Here is a 20,608-nt window from a genome sequence, read left to right as displayed (position 1 = left end):
AGTTCTCCAACAAAACATCCATCTCGTACAGAACTCGCAGATGCCTTAGGAAAGGCTGCAGAAACATCTGGCATAAACATTCTTCCACACTCACTCCAAACAGCAGGTCAGGAAAGATAGTATCATTTTCATTTCGCACTATTCTAATAATGTATGACTGATTTTCCGAGGATATTAACAATTATTCTAAAATGTATTCTTGCAGTGGGTCTAGTTGAAGACCCTACAACTGTTCCTTCCTCTGAACCTGTTTATGTTGTGAAGTTCTGGTTAAGAGATGAAACTTATTCAAGTGATTTATCAAACTCAAACAGTTTGAGGTACAAAAGTTTGGCACAAGATCTTATTGAATGGGTAAGTAGAAATATTTAAAAAATACATACATATTTTTCTCTGCACAAATTCATTTTCATTCAACACAGTGCCAGCAAATCAACAGAAGGAAGTATATGGGACAATTTGACCGATGCACCATCAGAGGATTCCGGTAAATATTTTGTTTTCATTTATTTACTTTGCCAATGTATATTTTGTCTTTTGTGGAACTAACTTTTTTTTTTCCTATCATAGACGCTTTACTCTTAAATCGCAATCCAATATGGTTGAAGCGGAATTTGGAGTTCATTTCAGAACAAACACGACAGATTTTCCTCAGAATGGCATGGTCGAGCGCAATTTTTGGAACAACTCTCAGATTTCAGACATTCCTGTAATTGCCAGCTCATTCACTGTGATAGGTGAGTAAACACGTAGTATGAGGTGAGGGAACTGTCAAAAACAATGCATTTTAGTGTCACCATTCCTTGGTGAAATAAAAAAAAATGTGTGCAGAATTTTATTTTTTTCATTTAATTTGTTTAGAAATCATCTACATGACCGCTCCTCGCTATTTTATGCAAAGAAGCCCATCGGGATGGTTCTTGCTTCTCCTGATGTTCTCGAATTCATAGAATGGATCTTATTCACTTAATAATGAAATTTTTGTGACGACAGCCGGAGGCAACTGTATGTGGAGGTGGATAATGTTAAATCAACAAAGAGTGAGATGGAATGTGGAGTGCCTCAAGGCTCGGATCTGGGGCCCAAATCGTTCATACGATATCTGTGGTCACAACAAATGAACCGAGGGTTGTAGACGACACTGATGTGGATCTATCAGGAGAGGAATTTCAGCGTTTCAGTGTAGACCTAGCTCACATGGAAACACTGCTAGGACCACACTGAGACAAATGAAATGAAAAACCAACACAACATAAGGGTTTTCAAGAAAATGTATCTGACACAGAAACTGCTAACGTCGTATCTCTCAGACACTTTGTCCACCAACGATGACATTTGGAATTAAACGCACGTCAGACATCATCAGCATCAGACATGGATAGATTGACCAACAACTCTAGCTCTGTGAATTTTGGAAACACACCTTATTTCATTAGTAATTTTTGAAGATGACTTGTGGACAAATCTAAAAATACGCACCCAAAAAATTCTGCAAAAATGAGTCACGGTGATGCACATGCTTGTCAGACCAAAGTGCAGGCCTTACCTCTGAAGGTGGCTCGACTTCTGTGACATTGGAAGTCGAACTAAAAAGTAAAACTGACCTGGCACATTGTATTTAAATTTCTTTCCAGAAAGTCCAGTTATGGATCGAACAACAGCACAAGCAGTCCCAAAATTGACTCTGCCTCACCCTTCAGCGAATGCGACCCCAGCCAACAAAAACAGCACTATTGGTATGATGTCAACCAGTTTAGCCTAGTTTGACGCAACATTCACAAAAGTCTTTGCCATGTTTTTTCACTGAACCATGCCCTATTTTTTCTTTCACAGTTTCGAATGGTGTTCGGCACAAGCTCAGCCTTGTGACAGCCTTGTGCCTGGTGACACTATCGTCCCTACTGTCCGGACTCTAAGAACAGAGGATCGTCGCTTGTGCGTGAACAAGACTGCCAACACAGCATTATTTAATCAGACTGCAAATATGTTCGCTACAAAGCAATGGAGACAAGTGTGTCTTCAAAAGTATTGAGAATATTTATTTATTTTTTGAATTTAAATGTGCAAACCATACTGTGATTAGTTCAATGTAATTATGCAGTCATTTTAATCTATAAAGAATGTAGACATTATATTTGTTTAATTTATGAACAAAATCATGCACTTTTTGTGTATAAAATGTATTTATGTTACCAGCAACGGCATTGAGGGACTATAGTCATTACTCTGTAATAATCGAATACCATCTAATAGCGCTTGTGCACTGTCCCTTCTTATCCCGTACTGTGTTCACTGTACTCCCCGCTGGATCGTGTGTTATGATGGAGACCTGAGGAGTTGAAAATAGCAGTGCACCCAGCCCTGACTTGCGAAAGTAATTTCTCATGAAGAATGTGAAGCGTTTCACAAGCCATTGTGGTAGACAGGTTCATCTGCTTTGCTCAGAGGAACAAATCATCAAGGAGTGTTTGTCCTTTTCACTCGCACAAAGAGTTGCACTGCCTATTCATCAGCTCCAAAGCTCGACGGGTGACAGCCTGCTACTTTCTTTTCTTCCTTTTTTTTTTAATACAGTCATAAAGTGTGACTATAATTACCACATACATTCGAGTCAAGTCGAGTCATTTAAACTTCAACTGTCATAGCCATGATTAATAGACTGTTTTCTATTTGATTGTGTATTTACTGTTGATTCTATTTAAAAAAAAATATTTGTCATATTTATTTCTTTCACCACGTAGTGCACTTTATATTTAAAGTAGTAGCGAATCAAATATTAATTTATATGTCCATAAATTGTACATTTGTTAATTCTTTATCTGTATTCAGATTATATTATATAAGAATAAAGTTGAAGCACACACAACTTTGGCTTTTCTCCGTCCGTCCATCGATTTCCCCGTCACAGATTTCAGGCGACTCAGCGGCCGTTGGTCAGCTATGAACTCAGCAGACCGACCAGCAGCCCAGCACAGTGCGTCTGCATCACACAGCTTTTGACAAACGCTCCTACGTCCACTGATGACATGGGCGCGCCCAGAAAACACACGGCTAGGTGAAGAACAAAGAACACCTGCACCTCCACCTCACTCAGGTTTGCCTCAGGTTGGACAACATTCTTGTCGTGAGAATTACTTTGCTTCCAACTTAATCGATTTGAGATAATGGCAAAATTTAGGAACAAAAAAGAGCCACATGCTGATTATTTCATTGACTTAATGTTATGGTTGTATACCACGAAATTAACAAACCTTTATTTATTCATTGATTGATCTTTTTTTTTTTTTTTTCCATGTCACACTCAAGCGGTGCTTGGCCATGTTTCGGTACAAATTTCCTGTGTACCTCGTACCTCAGTATTTAATACATTTAAAAGTTGGGCTACACAGTATTGTAGCACCAGGTAAAAAAAAAAAAAAAAAAAATTGAAAAGTCGAAATTGAAATCAAATCTTTGTCAACCAACCTTCAAGAAACACAGAAACGTTTTATTGGGAGAATGTGAAATGAGGCACTAAATAGGAGCAGCTCTCTATTTTTCCCTCTCACACTGTCATACCACACACACACACACACACACACTTGTTTCCACAACTTGTCAGACTTGTCAGGTTAGCGATCACTAAACTTCATTAAAATTGTTTGCTGGCACGGCCGAGTGTGCACACTCAGTTGTCTGACTTTCCCTGCTCATACATAGCATCAAGGACGCGCACACATAAAACGCACCGCAGCTACTGAGAGGCATCTTGCAGCCTGTCCTGCCGAAGACCAAATGTCCAAACCATTTTATTGGAGAAATGGCCTTAAAAATAAATACATTAACACGATTCACTTTCAAACTTAAATGATTGACAAAAACTGTGTTTATTGTAAAATGAAATTTAATGCGCTGTGGTTTGTCCAGGCGAGGGGAAAAGGAGAATATAAGGAGGCCATTTTGTAATGTTTAGGAGGAGCGATGGTGGCTGAGACCAGAGAAAAGCTTGAGTTGAAAAGGGATTAGGAAAGTGCATTGTGAGAAGTTTTTTTTTTTTTTTTTTGGAAACTTGACTATTATGTTTTTGTGGAACTCCATCCGGTGTTTCATGTAGATTTTGTGAATATCCCTCTTTGTAGAATTGTTTTCAAGTTTGTAAATAGTCACTGTTTCCACTGCACCTTTGAGAGCGTGACCACAATAAATTGCTCCTTTTTCTGATGTCTTTTTGACTACGCCATCCTTTGTTTTGGACTTTGGACTAGAACCCCACTACAACATGTTGAATTTTTGGCATTGAAAGATTTTCATCCCCTTAAGGTGGAAAATAACTGAGTCAAATCAAATTGAAATTTCATACTACTACACTGTAAAGGTTCACATTTTTCTTACTGAAGATAGGAAATGGACAAAATATATGTTTTACCACCACAGCTCTTGCATTAACAGGATATTTCAGATTTTTTTTGTTAGTCAAATTGGCTGGTCGACTGGACTTGACAAATAAAATGTTGGTCTAATATTCCTTATATATCCTGCTTTTCTGCAGTTTCTACAGTTCTACGTTTATCCGCAAGTAATTCTTCCTCGTTGGTTGCATTTAAAATCAATACTGTATAACAGTTGCTCCAGTGCTCCAGTGCCATGGGACCATAACCTCTCTGTTGTTTCATTTATGAAATCACTTTACAAGACAAGAAAAAACAAGGTCTAATATGCAGACGTGAGGAACAGCAGATATATAGAGTAATGTGTCAAATCAGTTGTAGAAGCAGCTCTAGCAGGTGAAAAGAGTATTAAAGCAAATATTGCTGCGGGACTTTTTAGTACGGACGCAACCATTTCTTCAGCAGCTTCAACTGTTCAGGGTGTTCGTCAGGTTAAAAGAGTGGTGGTTGGACCTGCTCATAATTTCTGTCTACTTCTAATATGTTGGAGAGATTTGTCATCTTTCCAAGGTGTTTTACTTCACCATCACAAATGCAACAAACCACAACCTACGGTATTTTGAGCATCTCCATTCTTGCAAAAGCCTCAATGTTTCCCAACATTGGCCACAACAGTGGCGTGATCATTCCTTGGTCCTCTGTGCATAAAAAAATCGGTATTTGTCCTTGTCTACTTCCGCTCTAAAGGGACGTAACGCTTTTTAGTTTCACTGAGCAGAAACTTGAAACCTAGTCTCAAAACCACTCTACATTTTTATGAGAAAAATAAAAACAGATATTTTGCCATATCAGCCAGCCCTACAGTTACATGTAAAAACCATGTCATTACACAAAGCACAAGAGGTTGCACAGTGTTTTATTTGGATTATGTCTCCCACAATGAATATACCATAAAATAAATATTGTTTAAAAAAATAAGTGTATTTGAATATGAATTCATTTCTTGACGTTAAACAAAATTGAAATAACAAACAGAAATAATACTTTTCAACAATTTATGGCAATTAATGGCTACAAACAAAAGCAGAACAGCTTTAGGAAGCGACGTGTCTTCAAATAGTGAAATTGTATCAATACTTCAACACGTGACCAATGTTTGCTGGATGGCAATTGTGTTGCACTGGACACGATCCACGACAGTATGCCAGTGCTATTTTAACAGTAGCCATGACAAAGTGACGACAGAGACGACGGTGACCAGGTTGCTCATGGGACTGTTCGCACCTGAAACTGCATCAGAAAAAAAAAACAAGCAATAAATTATAAACTGAGCATACAAAATGGGAGCCACTCAACTGTGGCTCCACTTTCATACCTGTTGTGTCTGCTGACAACACTGCCATCTTGGGTTGTTCAGTGGTGGGCTTTGTAGTCGTGGTCGCGGCATCAGGAAGTGTCATTCTTAAAATCCCAGATGGGCCGGCTGAAATAAAACGGGAAATAGAAGGTAGGAGTATGAAAAGTTGTAATGTGGTGTTGAATTGACTAAGCTAGTTGCACTGTGACAGAAACTAGCCATTGACCTTGTTTGTAAATCAATATATATTTATTTTTTGTCTCACCTACAAGTTGGACTGAATTTTCAACCATTGTAATTGAAGATTCAGCAGCCTTTCTCTGTAACGTTGTGATGATGACCAGATCGGTTGGAAGAGTTGTTGTGTTTGGCTTGAAGTAAATCTCAAATTCAACTTCAATTCCTGTGGCCTGTGAATCGTGTGAGGCAGGTCTGAGGAAAAACAACTGTCAAATCACCCGAAGAAAAAGACACAAATTCTAAATATCCAACACCTGAAGGCTTTTATGTCACAGCTGTCAAATGGTTTGCCATGTTTTTCTCCGTTGACCTTCTCACACTAAAAACAAAAAAAAGAGTTGAAAATACTTGTTGTTCACATGTACTGAGTGAAGCCGGTGAACTCACCCAGTTAATCAGGTCTTTGACGATTCTCTGATATTTACTGCTGTTGGCGTTCTTCAGCTCATCTGAATAAACTTCATTCCTTAACTGTACACTAACAATATAAACAGGCTTCACGTAGGGAATGGATGTTGGAACCCCTTCTGGACTCACTGCAAAAAGCAATAAATACATACATGACGCGACTGTGTGTGTGTGTGAGTTTTTTTTTCTATTCCACTGAGCACTACCAGCAGTTGAAGCATTTAAAGTAAAAATGTTGCACTTTAATTGTGGAACAGACTCAAAGTAAATGTCAGCTGATCTGCACACATAAAAGTGACTATTTTGCCTCCTAGATTTCATTCGAACACGCTAGACTATCAACGGTCATGACCCAAAGCTCATGACCGTAGGTGAGGGTTGGGCCGAAGATTGATCGGTATATAGAGAGCTTTGCCTTGTATATATATATATATATATATATATATATATATATGCATGTATGTGAGGCGTAATTGTGTTCAACCAACAATAGAGAGGCAGTAGTTAACAATAGTAATTAAAATGTGTTTACTGACTTGTTATCAGGATTGAGCTGGGGATGACGCGAATTGGAAATAGCCCAGGACTGGCTAAAGAGTTCATCAAGGTGCTGCCAACTTCACTTCTGGAAGGTAGTTCTGAAGTCGACCTGCGGAATTCAACCTCTAACACTGTTTCAACAGTGCTACCTGGCGATGACGGCTTGCTGGAATAAAAATGCAATTGAAATACATATAAATTGGCCATATTCTTCAACATGAAATATTGAGTTTTATATAACATAAGAAATACCTGAAGATTATGACTCTGCAGAGCAGGACATTATCTCCATACGTTGCCTTTGTGGCGCTCTCACACTTTGGATTCAAATAGTGGAAAAATAATTAAATCCAATGCTGCAATCTTAAAAATAAATAAATAAATTCTTTAATACTGACCCATTCAACAAGGTTTTCTTCAAGATCCTTGTATTTTTGACTGTTGGGGTCGTCCAGGTCATCTGTAAAGGATTCTTTGTCAATGCTGCAAGTTACCGTGTAGATAGGTGGAGCAGTTGTTGGGTCCTCAACGGGACGGTCTATGGACCAGAATAAAAACTGCCATGAAAAAACAGGCTTATCTAATTGAACGATGCAAAAAGAGAGAAAATAGGTGGTAAGCCAGGAAAGGGTTTTGCCCTGCTATGTCGTATAGTTTAAAGACGTGAAGTTAAAATAGGCTTTGAATGAAGAGACAGAGATAGAGAAGTGCAGAAACGGTCAGAATGAGCTGCCCTGTGTCTTATTGAAACCTTTAGCACAGTTCAGATTTTGTTCGTTTTACATCGGGAGATTTGTTTTTCTCTTTAGCTGACTAACAGGTTCATCACTAAAGAAGAATAGTGGGACTGGTCATCATCCTCACAGGCTCACAACACTGGGTGTGGAGCTCAATAGCGTTGGACTTCACCCATATTATTTCGAGAAGGTTTTTAACATTACAGACACCATGATCATCATTGCTGACATTTCTCCATCTGGCAATGAAATATAGAAATATAGACTAAATGCGACAATGCCGTCGCTGTGTAAACAGACCCAACATCTTACAACAGAAATTATGGCAGATTCAAGTAGTTCTGTTTCCATGTCAACATCCGCTTAGACTAAAGACGTCATTCATGCCTACAGAGTGTTTGAGATGGAGAATGCAAATGAAATAATAATAACTGAATTAACCGTCTGTATCTTTGTTTGTTTCTCTACGTGTGGCTACTGTGAGTGAATAAGTATCATCATCTATACATTGTCACAATACTGGGTGAGGCCAACGAGTCGATCGCCTGTCAACAGAGTCATTCAGTAAGATCATTGTAGCACTGACTTTGTGCAACAATAGTTCAGCAGTAGTTTGAACTCAATCTAATACCATGATATTTTGGCTTCACTGACCTGTCACTAGGATTGAGTCAGGAATGATCATTATTTGGGAACTTTCCAGAGTTTCTGCAGACTTCCTCAAGATATCAGTGATTTGTATTCTGTGCAATCTTTCAGATGTGGAAGTCGGCCCTTTGTATTCAACGTCAACCACAGCTTCCACTGCAGCGTCCGGTGAGTGTTCTCTGTGAAAAAAGGGGACGATAACATTATGCAGTGACAACAATACTCACGATAATATTATTAAACAATGGAGGACAAGCAACTGCAAAAATAGACACAAGAATAGAGGGGGGAAAAATCCACCTGAATTTTTTCAGTTGACAGCTGATAGCCATTCCTCCCTTTAAGGTTGCACTTTCACACTGTAAATGTGAAATGTGATGTGTTATTGCAACTCTTTATTATCCTGTCAAACAAACAACGGCTCATTTCAAGTGTGTGTCCATACCCAATTGACCATGCTGTCTGCAAGATATTTGTACAGGTTGCTGTTGGGGTTGTTCAACTCCTCTGTGAATCGTTGATCAATTGTGGAAGTGACAGTATACACAAGTGGAACACCAGGAGGAGTTTCTACATCTTCCACTGGCCCTGTAATGGATCAAATGTTTAGAAATATAAATGATTCCCTGCAACCTCCGTGATTGTTCAGCAACTTCAATTTTGAATGGCAGTTCCCAAGAATAGGTTAATGTTCAGATTTCAGCCCAAAACTGCCACTTTGTCTTCTACTGATTTCAGTGGTGATTTTCAGGTTTTCTTTGTTTTCTGCGTGTTTTTCATTGACTTCATAATGCTACTGTACCTCATCTTGTCAATAATCTCACTGACCTGTTACATGGATTAAGGTGGGAAAAATGTCTGTTTTGGAATGTCCAGGAGTTGCGGCAGCTGTCTGTAATGTTTTAGCCACAAGTTTGGTGGAAGGAGGTTTTGATAAGGGAGTCAACAAGGTCCACTCAACCTCGAACTCTGCTTCAACAGCATTTACGGGTGATGCACATGAAGACTTCCTGCAATTCAAACATGTGTCAGGCTAACTCATTATGAAATGAAAAATGTCTAACAATGGAGAAGCATAAGGCACAGCACAGTGACTAAAATGTTCACCTATTTCTAAAGTGAACGTACCTGAATTTGATGAGTCTGCAGTGACTGATAGGGTTACCACACTTTTCACTGGAGGCACACTCACACTGGGAATGAAGCACAAGTCACCTTAAAGCCACTGCATTGGAGCTACTAGTTAAGAATAGCATCCATGATGAATTCAGAAATAAAAATTAAAATCCTCACCCAGCTGATCAGTTCTTCCTCCATATCTTTGTACTTCCTGCTGCTGGGGTCGTTCATTTCTTCAGTGAAGGGCCCTTTATGAATGGTGGAGGTCACAGTGTAAACAAGTGGAGGACCTGATGGGGCTTCTGGTTCAGTTGCTGGACCTTCATCATGACCTGGTTTGTAAAAAGAAATCAAAACAGCCCGAAACAAAAGTAAAATGACCTCAAAGTACTCAAGTGTCATCACAATACAAGAACTATAAGATAATAATGATAATAATTTCACTGGTAATAGGAAACCCATTTTAAGATATCTCCAAAACAGTTAATTTTTGACAACAACGTCTATTTACTAACCTGTCACTTGGACTGAGCTGGAAATGATGGTGAGTTGGAAACGTGCAGAATTCTCTGCTGCTCTCTTTAAGGCTCCAGCGATGTGTTTTCCTGAAGGAGCTTCTGATGTGGGAGTCAACCAGGGCAACTGAACCTCCAACTCAGCTTCAACAGTGTTTTCAGATGAAGCACATTGAGATTTCCTGGAGAAAGAACGAGTTTACTTCTTTGGTATTTCAGCAGACGGTGTACTGCTCTAATGAGTATAATACTGGCACTAATGTTGTACTGAATTGAATTCAATTGAAGTCAAACTTCTCACCTTAATTTTCTGAGTTTACAGTGACCATTTTTGTTTCCACACTTGTCTTTGGTGGCATGTTCACACTATAAAAATGAAACATCAAAAGTAATTTTACATTCACTGTGTGTGGATGGTGTATATTGAAACATCTGACAATACATCACCAAATATAAAGGCTGTGAACATTAACTTGTCCTCACCCAACTAACTAATTTTGCTTCCAGGTCCTTGAACTCTGTGCTGCTGGGGTCATTCAACTCTTTGGTAAATGGTTCTTGAAGGGAGCATATTGCAGTATAAGCAGGTGGAGGAGTCGATGTGTTTCCTGCCTCTTCATCTGGACCTTCTGTGGACAAACACACACCACAACAGAGGTTATTTTTCTTTAAAGCAGTTTGCTGCAATTCATTAAATATTATATATTAACAATGGAGACAGTTCTAATTCAACTTCAAAATCTTCATTGATGGTGGACAGTGCAGACAAGACAGGCAACTGTATTTGGGGTTTCAATTCAGGATTCACCAACTTCATGATGTTGTTAAAACTGCAGCCAAGGCAGGAGCCACTAGTGACACATCTGCTAACACTGCAGAGTGAATCCAACCAGACATGAATCTCACTGACCTGTTACTTTGATTGAGTTGGGAATGATGGTGATTTTGGAATGTCCAGGTTTTGCAGCAGCGTTCTTGAAAGTTTTGACAACATGTTTTCTGGAGGGAGGTTTGGATGATGGAGTCAACAAGGTCCACTCAACCTCAAACTCTGCTTCAACTGTGGTGTCCGAGGCTGAGCATGAAGACTCTCTGGATTCACAAATGTCAGTTAGAGTCATGTGATGATGTTTTGTTGTGTGTTTTCTCAACATTGACTGTGATGTGCACAACACAACACAGCAGTTCCTCTAGCAGCAAAAATGCTCAGTAGCCATGTCAACAAAAGTACCTGAATTTGATGAGTCTGCAGTGGCTGATAGTATTTCCACACTTTTCACTGGAGGCACACTCACACTGGGAATGAAGCACAAGTCAGTTTACACTCAGGAGTATGTACATCACTCAGACAATGAAAAAGCTTCAAACAAAACCAAATGTAACCATCATGAAGAGAGAAGTTAAAGATGTCCTCACCCAGCTGACCAGTTCTTCCTGGAGATCTTTGTACTTCCTGCTGCTGGGGTCGTTCAGTTCATCTGTGAAGGGCTCTTCATCAATGGTGGAGCTCACAGTGAAAACAAGTGGAGGACCTGATGGGGCTTCTGGTTCAGTTGGGGAGTCTTCAAGGTGACTCGCTATCGATGAAAAGCAGGAGGATGGAAATGAAGACTCTTAAATGAATCTATGCGCTACCATGAAGGGGTTTGTGCAAAATCATGTAACTCATACTGTGTGTTGTTGGCGAGTTTTGAGGGACGGTTTACGCTACCAACCAGGTTCAGTGTTTCATTACTCTTTTGGATCATTAACTATGTAGTTTGACAAATCACTGAAGTTGATCAAGTTTGAAAATGTGATCTGTCGTCTCACCTGTCACTTGGACTGAGCTGGAAATGATGGTGAGTTGGAAACGTCCAGAATTCTCTGCTGCTCTCTTTAAGGCTCCAGCGATGTGTTTTCCTGAAGGAGCTTCTGATGTGGGAGTCAACCAGGGCAACTGAACCTCCAACTCAGCTTCAACAGTGGTTTCAGATGAGGCACATTGAGATTTCCTGGAGAAAGGGTGAATTTAGTACTTTCATTTCCACATATGGTCACAGATGGTTTGATCAAATCAGTATAATACAGACACTATAATGGTTCAGTGAATTTAAAGTCAAACTTCTCACCTTAATTTTCTGAGTTTACAGTGGCCATTTTTGTTTCCACACTTTTCTTTGGTGGCATGTTCACACTAAGAAAGTAAATCATAAAAAAGCAATTTTACATTCACTCTGTGACATTCACATGGACTGGACTGTGTGTTGATGGTGTATATTGAAACGTCTCACAATACATCACCAAATATAAAGTCTGTGAACATTAACTTCTCCTCACCCATCTAACTAATTTTGCTTCCAGGTCCTTGAACTCTGTGCTGCTGGGGTCATTCAACTCTTTGGTAAATGGTTCTTGAAGGGAGCATATTGCAGTATAAGCAGGTGGAGGAGCCAAAGTGCTTCCTGACTCTTCATCTGGACCTTCTGTGGACAAATACAAACCACACCAGAGGTTATTTTTCTTTACACCAGTGGGTATGTTCATCAATTATTTCTACAACAGAAACACCTTAAGTTAACTTCAAACTCTTCACTGAGGGTGGACAGTGCAGAGGAGACAGCTGAGTATTTGGACTATAAATTGAGGATTTATCAACTTCAAGTTGCTGGAAAAAATGCTGACATCTTATGTGCCACTAGTGACACATCTGCTAACACTGCAGAGTGAATCCAACCAGACATGAATCTCACTGACCTGTTACTTTGACTGAGTTGGGAATGATGGTGATTTTGGAATGTCCAGGATTTGCAGCAGCGTTCTTGAAAGTTTTGACAACATGTTTTCTGGAGGGAGGTTTGGATGATGGAGTCAACAAGGTCCACTCAACCTCAAACTCTGCTTCAACTGTGGTGTCCGAGGCTGAGCATGAAGACTCTCTGGATTCACAAATGTCAGTTAGAGTCATGTGATGATGCTTTGTTGTGTGTTTTCTCAACAGTGACTGTGATGTGCACAATACAACACAGCAGTTCCTCTAGTAGCAAAAATGCTCAGTAGCCATGTCAACAAAAGTACCTGAATTTGATGAGTCTGCAGTGGCTGATAGTATTTCCACACTTTTCACTGGAGGCACACTCACACTGGGAATGAAGCACAAGTCAGTTTACACTCAGGACTATGTACATCACTCAGACAATGAAAAAGCTTCAAACAAAACCAAATGTAACCATCATGAAGAGAGAAGTTAAAGATGTCCTCACCCAGCTGACCAGTTCTTCCTGGAGATCTTTGTACTTCCTGCTGCTCGGGTCGTTCAGTTCATCTGTGAAGGGCTCTTCATCAATGGTGGAGCTCACAGTGTAAACAAGTGGAGGACCTGATGGGGCTTCTGGTTCAGTTGGGGAGTCTTCAAGGTGACTCGCTATCGATGAAAAGCAGGAGGATGGAAATGAAGACTCTTAAATGAATCTATGCGCTACCATGAAGGGGTTTGTGCAAAATCATGTAACTCATACTGTGTGTTGTTGGCGAGTTTTGAGGGACGGTTTACGCTACCAACCAGGTTCAGTGTTTCATTACTCTTTTGGATCATTAACTATGTAGTTTGACAAATCACTGAAGTTGATCAAGTTTGAAAATGTGATCTGTCATCTCACCTGTCACTTGGACTGAGCTGGAAATGATGGTGAGTTGGAAACGTGCAGAATTCTCTGCTGCTCTCTTTAAGGCTCCAGCGATGTGTTTTCCTGAAGGAGCTTCTGATGTGGGAGTCAACCAGGGCAACTGAACCTCCAACTCAGCTTCAACAGTGGTTTCAGATGAGGCACATTGAGATTTCCTGGAGAAAGGGTGAGTTTAGTACTTTGGTATTTCCGCATATGGTCACAGATGGTCTGATCAAATGAGTATAATACAGACACTATAATGGTTCAGCGAATTTAAAGTCAAACTTCTCACCTTAATTTTCTGAGTTTACAGTGGCCATTTTTGTTTCCACACTTTTCTTTGGTGGCATGTTCACACTATGAAATAAAATATAAAAAGTCAGTTTACATTCAGCCTGTGACATTCACATGGACTGGACTGTGTGTTGATGGTGTATATTGAAACGTCTCACAATACATCACCAAATATAAAGGCTGTGAACATTAACTTGTCCTCACCCAACTAACTAATTTTGCTTCCAGGTCCTTGAACTCTGTGCTGCTGGGGTCATTCAACTCTTTGGTAAATGGTTCTTGAAGGGAGCATATTGCAGTATAAGCAGGTGGAGGAGTCGAGGTGTTTCCTGACTCTTCATCTGGACCTTCTGTGGACAAACACACACCACACCAGAGGTTATTTTTCTTTACTCCAGGGCATTTCTTTGTCAATCACTTCAACAATAGAAACACTGTAAGTCAACTTCAAACTCTTCATCGATGGTGGACAGTGCAGACAAGACAGGCAACTGTATTTGGGGTTTCAATTCAGGATTCACCAACTTCATGATGTTGTTAAAACTGCAGCCAAGGCAGGAGCCACTAGTGACACATCTGCTAACACTGCAGAGTGAATCCTACCAGATATGAATCTCACTGACCTGTTACTTTGATTGAGTTGGGAATGATGGTGATTTTGGAATGTCCCGGATTTGCAGCAGCGTTCTTGAAAGTTTTGACAACATGTTTTCTGGAGGGAGGTTTGGATGATGGAGTCAACAAGGTCCACTCAACCTCAAACTCTGCTTCAACTGTGGTGTCCGAGGCTGAGCATGAAGACTCTCTGGATTCACAAATGTCAGTTAGAGTCATGTGATGATGTTTTGTTGTGTGTTTTCTCAACAGTGACTGTGATGTGCACAACACAACACAGCAGTTCCTCTAGTAGCAAAAATGCACAGTAGCCATGTCAACAAAAGTACCTGAATTTGATGAGTCTGCAGTGGCTGATAGTATTTCCACACTTTTCACTGGAGGCACACTCACACTGGGAATGAAGCACAAGTCAGTTTACACTCAGGACTATGTACATCACTCAGACAATGAAAAAGCTTCAAACAAAACCAAATGTAACCATCATGAAGAGAGAAGTTAAAGATGTCCTCACCCAGCTGACCAGTTCTTCCTGGAGATCTTTGTACTTCCTACTGCTGGGGTCGTTCAGTTCATCTGTGAAGGGCTCTTCATCAATGGTGGAGCTCACAGTGAAAACAAGTGGAGGACCTGATGGGGCTTCTGGTTCAGTTGGGGAGTCTTCAACGTGACTCGCTATGAAGAAATAGATAGCAGAACACAAATGACCAAACATTTCTAATGTTCAACATAAAAAGTTGGATGTAGTTTTACAATACAGCGATCAATCGGTGCAAGTTTTTAATTCAGCCACATGTCCAAATAGTCGTCAGCCGTGCCCTTGGACACTGATCAATTTTGAAAATGTGATGCGTCGTCTCACCTGTCACTTGGACTGAGCTGGAAATGATGGTGAGTTGGAAACGTGCAGAATTCTCTGCTGCTCTCTTTAAGGCTCCAGCGATGTGTTTTCCTGAAGGAGCTTCTGATGTGGGAGTCAACCATGGCAACTGAACCTCCAACTCAGCTTCAACAGTGTTTTCAGATGAAGCACATTGAGATTTCCTGGAGAAAGGGTGAGTTTAGTACTTTGGTATTTGCTCTGATGGTGCACTTGTCTGATCTAAAGAGTATAATACAGACGCTATTATGTTTAATTGAACTAAAAGTCAAACTTCTCACCTTAATTTTCTGAGTTTACAGTGGCCATTTTTGTTTCCACACTTTTCTTTGGTGGCATGTTCACACTATGAAATAAAATATAAAAACTCATGTTACATTCACTCTGTGACATTCACATGGACTGGACTGTGTGTTGATGGTGTATATTGAAACATATCACAATACATCACCAAATATAAAGGCTGTGAACATTAACTTGTCCTCACCCAACTAACTAATTTTGCTTCCAGGTCCTTGAACTCTGTGCTGCTGGGGTCATTCAACTCTTTGGTAAATGGTTCTTGAAGGGAGCATATTGCAGTATAAGCAGGTGGAGGAGTCGAGGTGTTTCCTGGCTCTTCATCTGGACCTTCCGTGGACACAAAAAAAATATCTCTCAACGTTTTATTATTAACAATTACAACAAAGTATTTTACCCCATTTTTTAGTGTTTCTGTCAAGCCCACATATAAATAAGACAAGACACTAAGTTATAGCAGACTAAAAAAGTTCAGTTGACTCTATGAAGGTTGACAATCTCATCATGAAACTGATCATCAGTCACCATTTCTTCAACACTGGAAAGCAATAACCTCTTGATACTGACCCACTGTTTGAATCGATATGGGAATGATTCTTAATTTGGAATATTCATTTCCATTTGCAGCAGCGTTCTTGAAGGTATTGACAACATGTTTTCTGGAGGGAGGTTTGGATGATGGAGTCAACAAGGTCCACTCAACCTCAAACTCTGCTTCAACTGTGGTGTCCGAGGCCGAGCATGAAGACTCTCTGGATTCACAAATGTCAGTTAGAGTCATGTGATGATGCTTTGTTGTGTGTTTTCTCAACAGTGACTGTGATGTGCACAATACAACACAGCAGTTCCTCTAGTAGCAAAAATGCTCAGTAGCCATGTCAACAAAAGTACCTGAATTTGATGAGTCTGCAGTGGCTGATAGTATTTCCACACTTTTCACTGGAGGCACACTCACACTGGGAATGAAGCACAAGTCAGTTTACACTCAGGACTATGTACATCACTCAGACAATGAAAAAGCTTCAAACAAAACCAAATGTAACCATCATGAAGAGAGAAGTTAAAGATGTCCTCACCCAGCTGACCAGTTCTTCCTGGAGATCTTTGTACTTCCTGCTGCTCGGGTCGTTCAGTTCATCTGTGAAGGGCTCTTCATCAATGGTGGAGCTCACAGTGTAAACAAGTGGAGGACCTGATGGGGCTTCTGGTTCAGTTGGGGAGTCTTCAAGGTGACTCGCTATCGATGAAAAGCAGGAGGATGGAAATGAAGACTCTTAAATGAATCTATGCGCTACCATGAAGGGGTTTGTGCAAAATCATGTAACTCATACTGTGTGTTGTTGGCGAGTTTTGAGGGACGGTTTACGCTACCAACCAGGTTCAGTGTTTCATTACTCTTTTGGATCATTAACTATGTAGTTTGACAAATCACTGAAGTTGATCAAGTTTGAAAATGTGATCTGTCATCTCACCTGTCACTTGGACTGAGCTGGAAATGATGGTGAGTTGGAAACGTGCAGAATTCTCTGCTGCTCTCTTTAAGGCTCCAGCGATGTGTTTTCCTGAGGGAGCTTCTGATGTGGGAGTCAACCAGGGCAACTGAACCTCCAACTCAGCTTCAACAGTGGTTTCAGATGAGGCACATTGAGATTTCCTGGAGAAAGGGTGAGTTTAGTACTTTGGTATTTCCGCATATGGTCACAGATGGTCTGATCAAATGAGTATAATACAGACACTATAATGGTTCAGCGAATTTAAAGTCAAACTTCTCACCTTAATTTTCTGAGTTTACAGTGGCCATTTTTGTTTCCACACTTTTCTTTGGTGGCATGTTCACACTATGAAATAAAATATAAAAAGTCAGTTTACATTCAGCCTGTGACATTCACATGGACTGGACTGTGTGTTGATGGTGTATATTGAAACGTCTCACAATACATCACCAAATATAAAGGCTGTGAACATTAACTTGTCCTCACCCAACTAACTAATTTTGCTTCCAGGTCCTTGAACTCTGTGCTGCTGGGGTCATTCAACTCTTTGGTAAATGGTTCTTGAAGGGAGCATATTGCAGTATAAGCAGGTGGAGGAGTCGAGGTGTTTCCTGACTCTTCATCTGGACCTTCTGTGGACAAACACACACCACACCAGAGGTTATTTTTCTTTACTCCAGGGCATTTCTTTGTCAATCACTTCAACAATAGAAACACTGTAAGTCAACTTCAAACTCTTCATCGATGGTGGACAGTGCAGACAAGACAGGCAACTGTATTTGGGGTTTCAATTCAGGATTCACCAACTTCATGATGTTGTTAAAACTGCAGCCAAGGCAGGAGCCACTAGTGACACATCTGCTAACACTGCAGAGTGAATCCTACCAGATATGAATCTCACTGACCTGTTACTTTGATTGAGTTGGGAATGATGGTGATTTTGGAATGTCCCGGATTTGCAGCAGCGTTCTTGAAAGTTTTGACAACATGTTTTCTGGAGGGAGGTTTGGATGATGGAGTCAACAAGGTCCACTCAACCTCAAACTCTGCTTCAACTGTGGTGTCCGAGGCTGAGCATGAAGACTCTCTGGATTCACAAATGTCAGTTAGAGTCATGTGATGATGTTTTGTTGTGTGTTTTCTCAACAGTGACTGTGATGTGCACAACACAACACAGCAGTTCCTCTAGTAGCAAAAATGCACAGTAGCCATGTCAACAAAAGTACCTGAATTTGATGAGTCTGCAGTGGCTGATAGTATTTCCACACTTTTCACTGGAGGCACACTCACACTGGGAATGAAGCACAAGTCAGTTTACACTCAGGACTATGTACATCACTCAGACAATGAAAAAGCTTCAAACAAAACCAAATGTAACCATCATGAAGAGAGAAGTTGAAGATGTCCTCACCCAGCTGACCAGTTCTTCCTGGAGATCTTTGTACTTCCTACTGCTGGGGTCGTTCAGTTCATCTGTGAAGGGCTCTTCATCAATGGTGGAAGTCACAGTGTAAACAAGTGGAGGACCTGATGGGGCTTCTGGTTCAGTTGGGGAGTCTTCAACGTGACTCGCTATGAAGAAATAGATAGCAGAACACAAATGACCAAACATTTCTAATGTTCAACATAAAAAGTTGGATGTAGTTTTACAATACAGCGATCAATCGGTGCAAGTTTTTAATTCAGCCACATGTCCAAATAGTCGTCAGCCGTGCCCTTGGACACTGATCAATTTTGAAAATGTGATGCGTCGTCTCACCTGTCACTTGGACTGAGCTGGAAATGATGGTGAGTTGGAAACGTGCAGAATTCTCTGCTGCTCTCTTTAAGGCTCCAGCGATGTGTTTTCCTGAAGGAGCTTCTGATGTGGGAGTCAACCATGGCAACTGAACCTCCAACTCAGCTTCAACAGTGTTTTCAGATGAAGCACATTGAGATTTCCTGGAGAAAGGGTGAGTTTAGTACTTTGGTATTTGCTCTGATGGTGCACTTGTCTGATCTAAAGAGTATAATACAGACGCTATTATGTTTAATTGAACTAAAAGTCAAACTTCTCACCTTAATTTTCTGAGTTTACAGTGGCCATTTTTGTTTCCACACTTTTCTTTGGTGGCATGTTCACACTATGAAATAAAATATAAAAACTCATGTTACATTCACTCTGTGACATTCACATGGACTGGACTGTGTGTTGATGGTGTATATTGAAACATATCACAATACATCACCAAATATAAAGGCTGTGAACATTAACTTGTCCTCACCCAACTAACTAATTTTGCTTCCAGGTCCTTGAACTCTGTGCTGCTGGGGTCATTCAACTCTTTGGTAAATGGTTCTTGAAGGGAGCATATTGCAGTATAAGCAGGTGGAGGAGTCGAGGTGTTTCCTGGCTCTTCATCTGGACCTTCCGTGGACACAAAAAAAATATCTCTCAACGTTTTATTATTAACAATTACAACAAAGTATTTTACCCCATTTTTTAGTGTTTCTGTCAAGCCCACATATAAATAAGACAAGACACTAAGTTATAGCAGACTAAAAAAGTTCAGTTGACTCTATGAAGGTTGACAATCTCATCATGAAACTGATCATCAGTCACCATTTCTTCAACACTGGAAAGCAATAACCTCTTGATACTGACCCACTGTTTGAATCGATATGGGAATGATTCTTAATTTGGAATATTCATTTCCATTTGCAGCAGCGTTCTTGAAGGTATTGACAACATGTTTTCTGGAGGGAGGTTTGGATGATGGAGTCAACAAGGTCCACTCAACCTCAAACTCTGCTTCAACTGTGGTGTCCGAGGCTGAGCATGAAGACTCTCTGGATTCACAAATGAGTGTTAGTCTGAGGCGATGTGTTGTATCAATGAGAAATGACAGCTGGTGAACAACAGCATTGAAAAGCTTCATTAACTAGCAAAAGTGTTCACTCCCTTGCTCATTCATAGTACCTGAATTTGATGAGTCTGCAGTGGCTGATTGAATTCCCACAGCTTTCACTGGAGGCACACTCACACTGGGAATGAGTTGATCTCAGTACACATTTTCGAAACAGTGGGTTACTCTATAAAACATTTTTTTTTTTTTTTGTCCTCACCCAGCTGACAAGTTCTTGCTCAAGATCTTTGTACTTGTTGCTCCTGGGGTCGTTCAGATCTTCTGTAAAGTGTTCTTTTTCGATAGTCGAAGTCAAAGTGTAAGCAATTGAAGGACGTGAAGGGGCTTCTGGTTCAGTTTCTGATTCTTCAACTGGACCCGCTTAAAATAAATAAAAGATAATTAATACGCTGATTTTTTTTCCAGTCTAAAACGGATGATAAAAGCAGCCAGCACTCAAAGTTCAATGATGTACTTCTCAGTTAGGTTTCTTTTCTTTTCAACTATAGTCAGTAAACAAAGTCACTTGTCGTGTGTATACTCACATGTTACTTGTATTGATG

General features: G+C 40.2%; 1 protein-coding gene and 1 long non-coding RNA gene across 2 annotated transcripts; one reads left to right on the top strand and one right to left on the bottom strand.

The window, feature by feature from the left end:
- Positions 1-210: 210 nt before the first annotated feature.
- Positions 211-2,097, top strand: LOC128756490 (uncharacterized). The gene is made up of 5 exons (XR_008414240.1): positions 211-354; positions 423-487; positions 571-737; positions 1,635-1,736; positions 1,834-2,097. It is a non-coding gene; the product is annotated as an uncharacterized LOC128756490 (long non-coding RNA).
- A 4,023-nt stretch (positions 2,098-6,120) lies between these two features.
- LOC128755919 (uncharacterized) lies at positions 6,121-18,772 on the bottom strand. Its single transcript, XM_053860029.1, has 38 exons — positions 18,572-18,772; positions 18,387-18,451; positions 18,066-18,247; positions 17,647-17,792; positions 17,441-17,505; positions 17,140-17,321; positions 16,744-16,904; positions 16,559-16,623; positions 16,235-16,419; positions 15,855-15,997; positions 15,649-15,713; positions 15,350-15,531; positions 15,002-15,162; positions 14,817-14,881; positions 14,496-14,677; positions 14,077-14,222; positions 13,871-13,935; positions 13,570-13,751; positions 13,174-13,334; positions 12,989-13,053; positions 12,668-12,849; positions 12,251-12,396; positions 12,043-12,107; positions 11,744-11,925; positions 11,348-11,508; positions 11,163-11,227; positions 10,842-11,023; positions 9,591-9,748; positions 9,426-9,490; positions 9,126-9,307; positions 8,743-8,885; positions 8,598-8,656; positions 8,304-8,476; positions 7,311-7,450; positions 7,165-7,229; positions 6,909-7,078; positions 6,352-6,500; positions 6,121-6,156 (listed from the first exon to the last, which is right to left on the bottom strand). Exons 1-38 carry the CDS (start codon positions 18,770-18,772, stop codon positions 6,121-6,123), a joined length of 4,992 nt encoding a protein of 1,663 aa, XP_053716004.1.
- Between the last annotated feature and the right edge of the window lie 1,836 nt (positions 18,773-20,608).

Source organism: Synchiropus splendidus, chromosome 3 (assembly GCF_027744825.2).
Source record: "Synchiropus splendidus isolate RoL2022-P1 chromosome 3, RoL_Sspl_1.0, whole genome shotgun sequence".
Lineage (NCBI taxonomy): Eukaryota > Metazoa > Chordata > Actinopteri > Syngnathiformes > Callionymidae > Synchiropus > Synchiropus splendidus.
Note: the sequence above shows the minus strand (reverse complement) of the source record. Positions and strands in the feature narration are given on the sequence as shown.

What these genes read in the sequence shown, in the direction of transcription:
- LOC128755919 (XM_053860029.1), bottom strand. Translation starts at nt 18,772, where the DNA reads ATGTTTGGTCATTTGTGTTCTGCTATCTATTTCTTCATAGCGAGTCAC. An exon ending in AAGCAAAATTAGTTAGATGG is followed by an intron (nt 12,108 to 12,250) that starts GTGAGGAGAAGT and finishes TTACTTTCTTAG; the next exon opens with TGTGAACATGCCACCAAAGA. An exon ending in TGCAGACTCATCAAATTCAG is followed by an intron (nt 11,024 to 11,162) that starts GTACTTTTGTTG and finishes TTGTGAATCCAG; the next exon opens with AGAGTCTTCATGCTCAGCCT.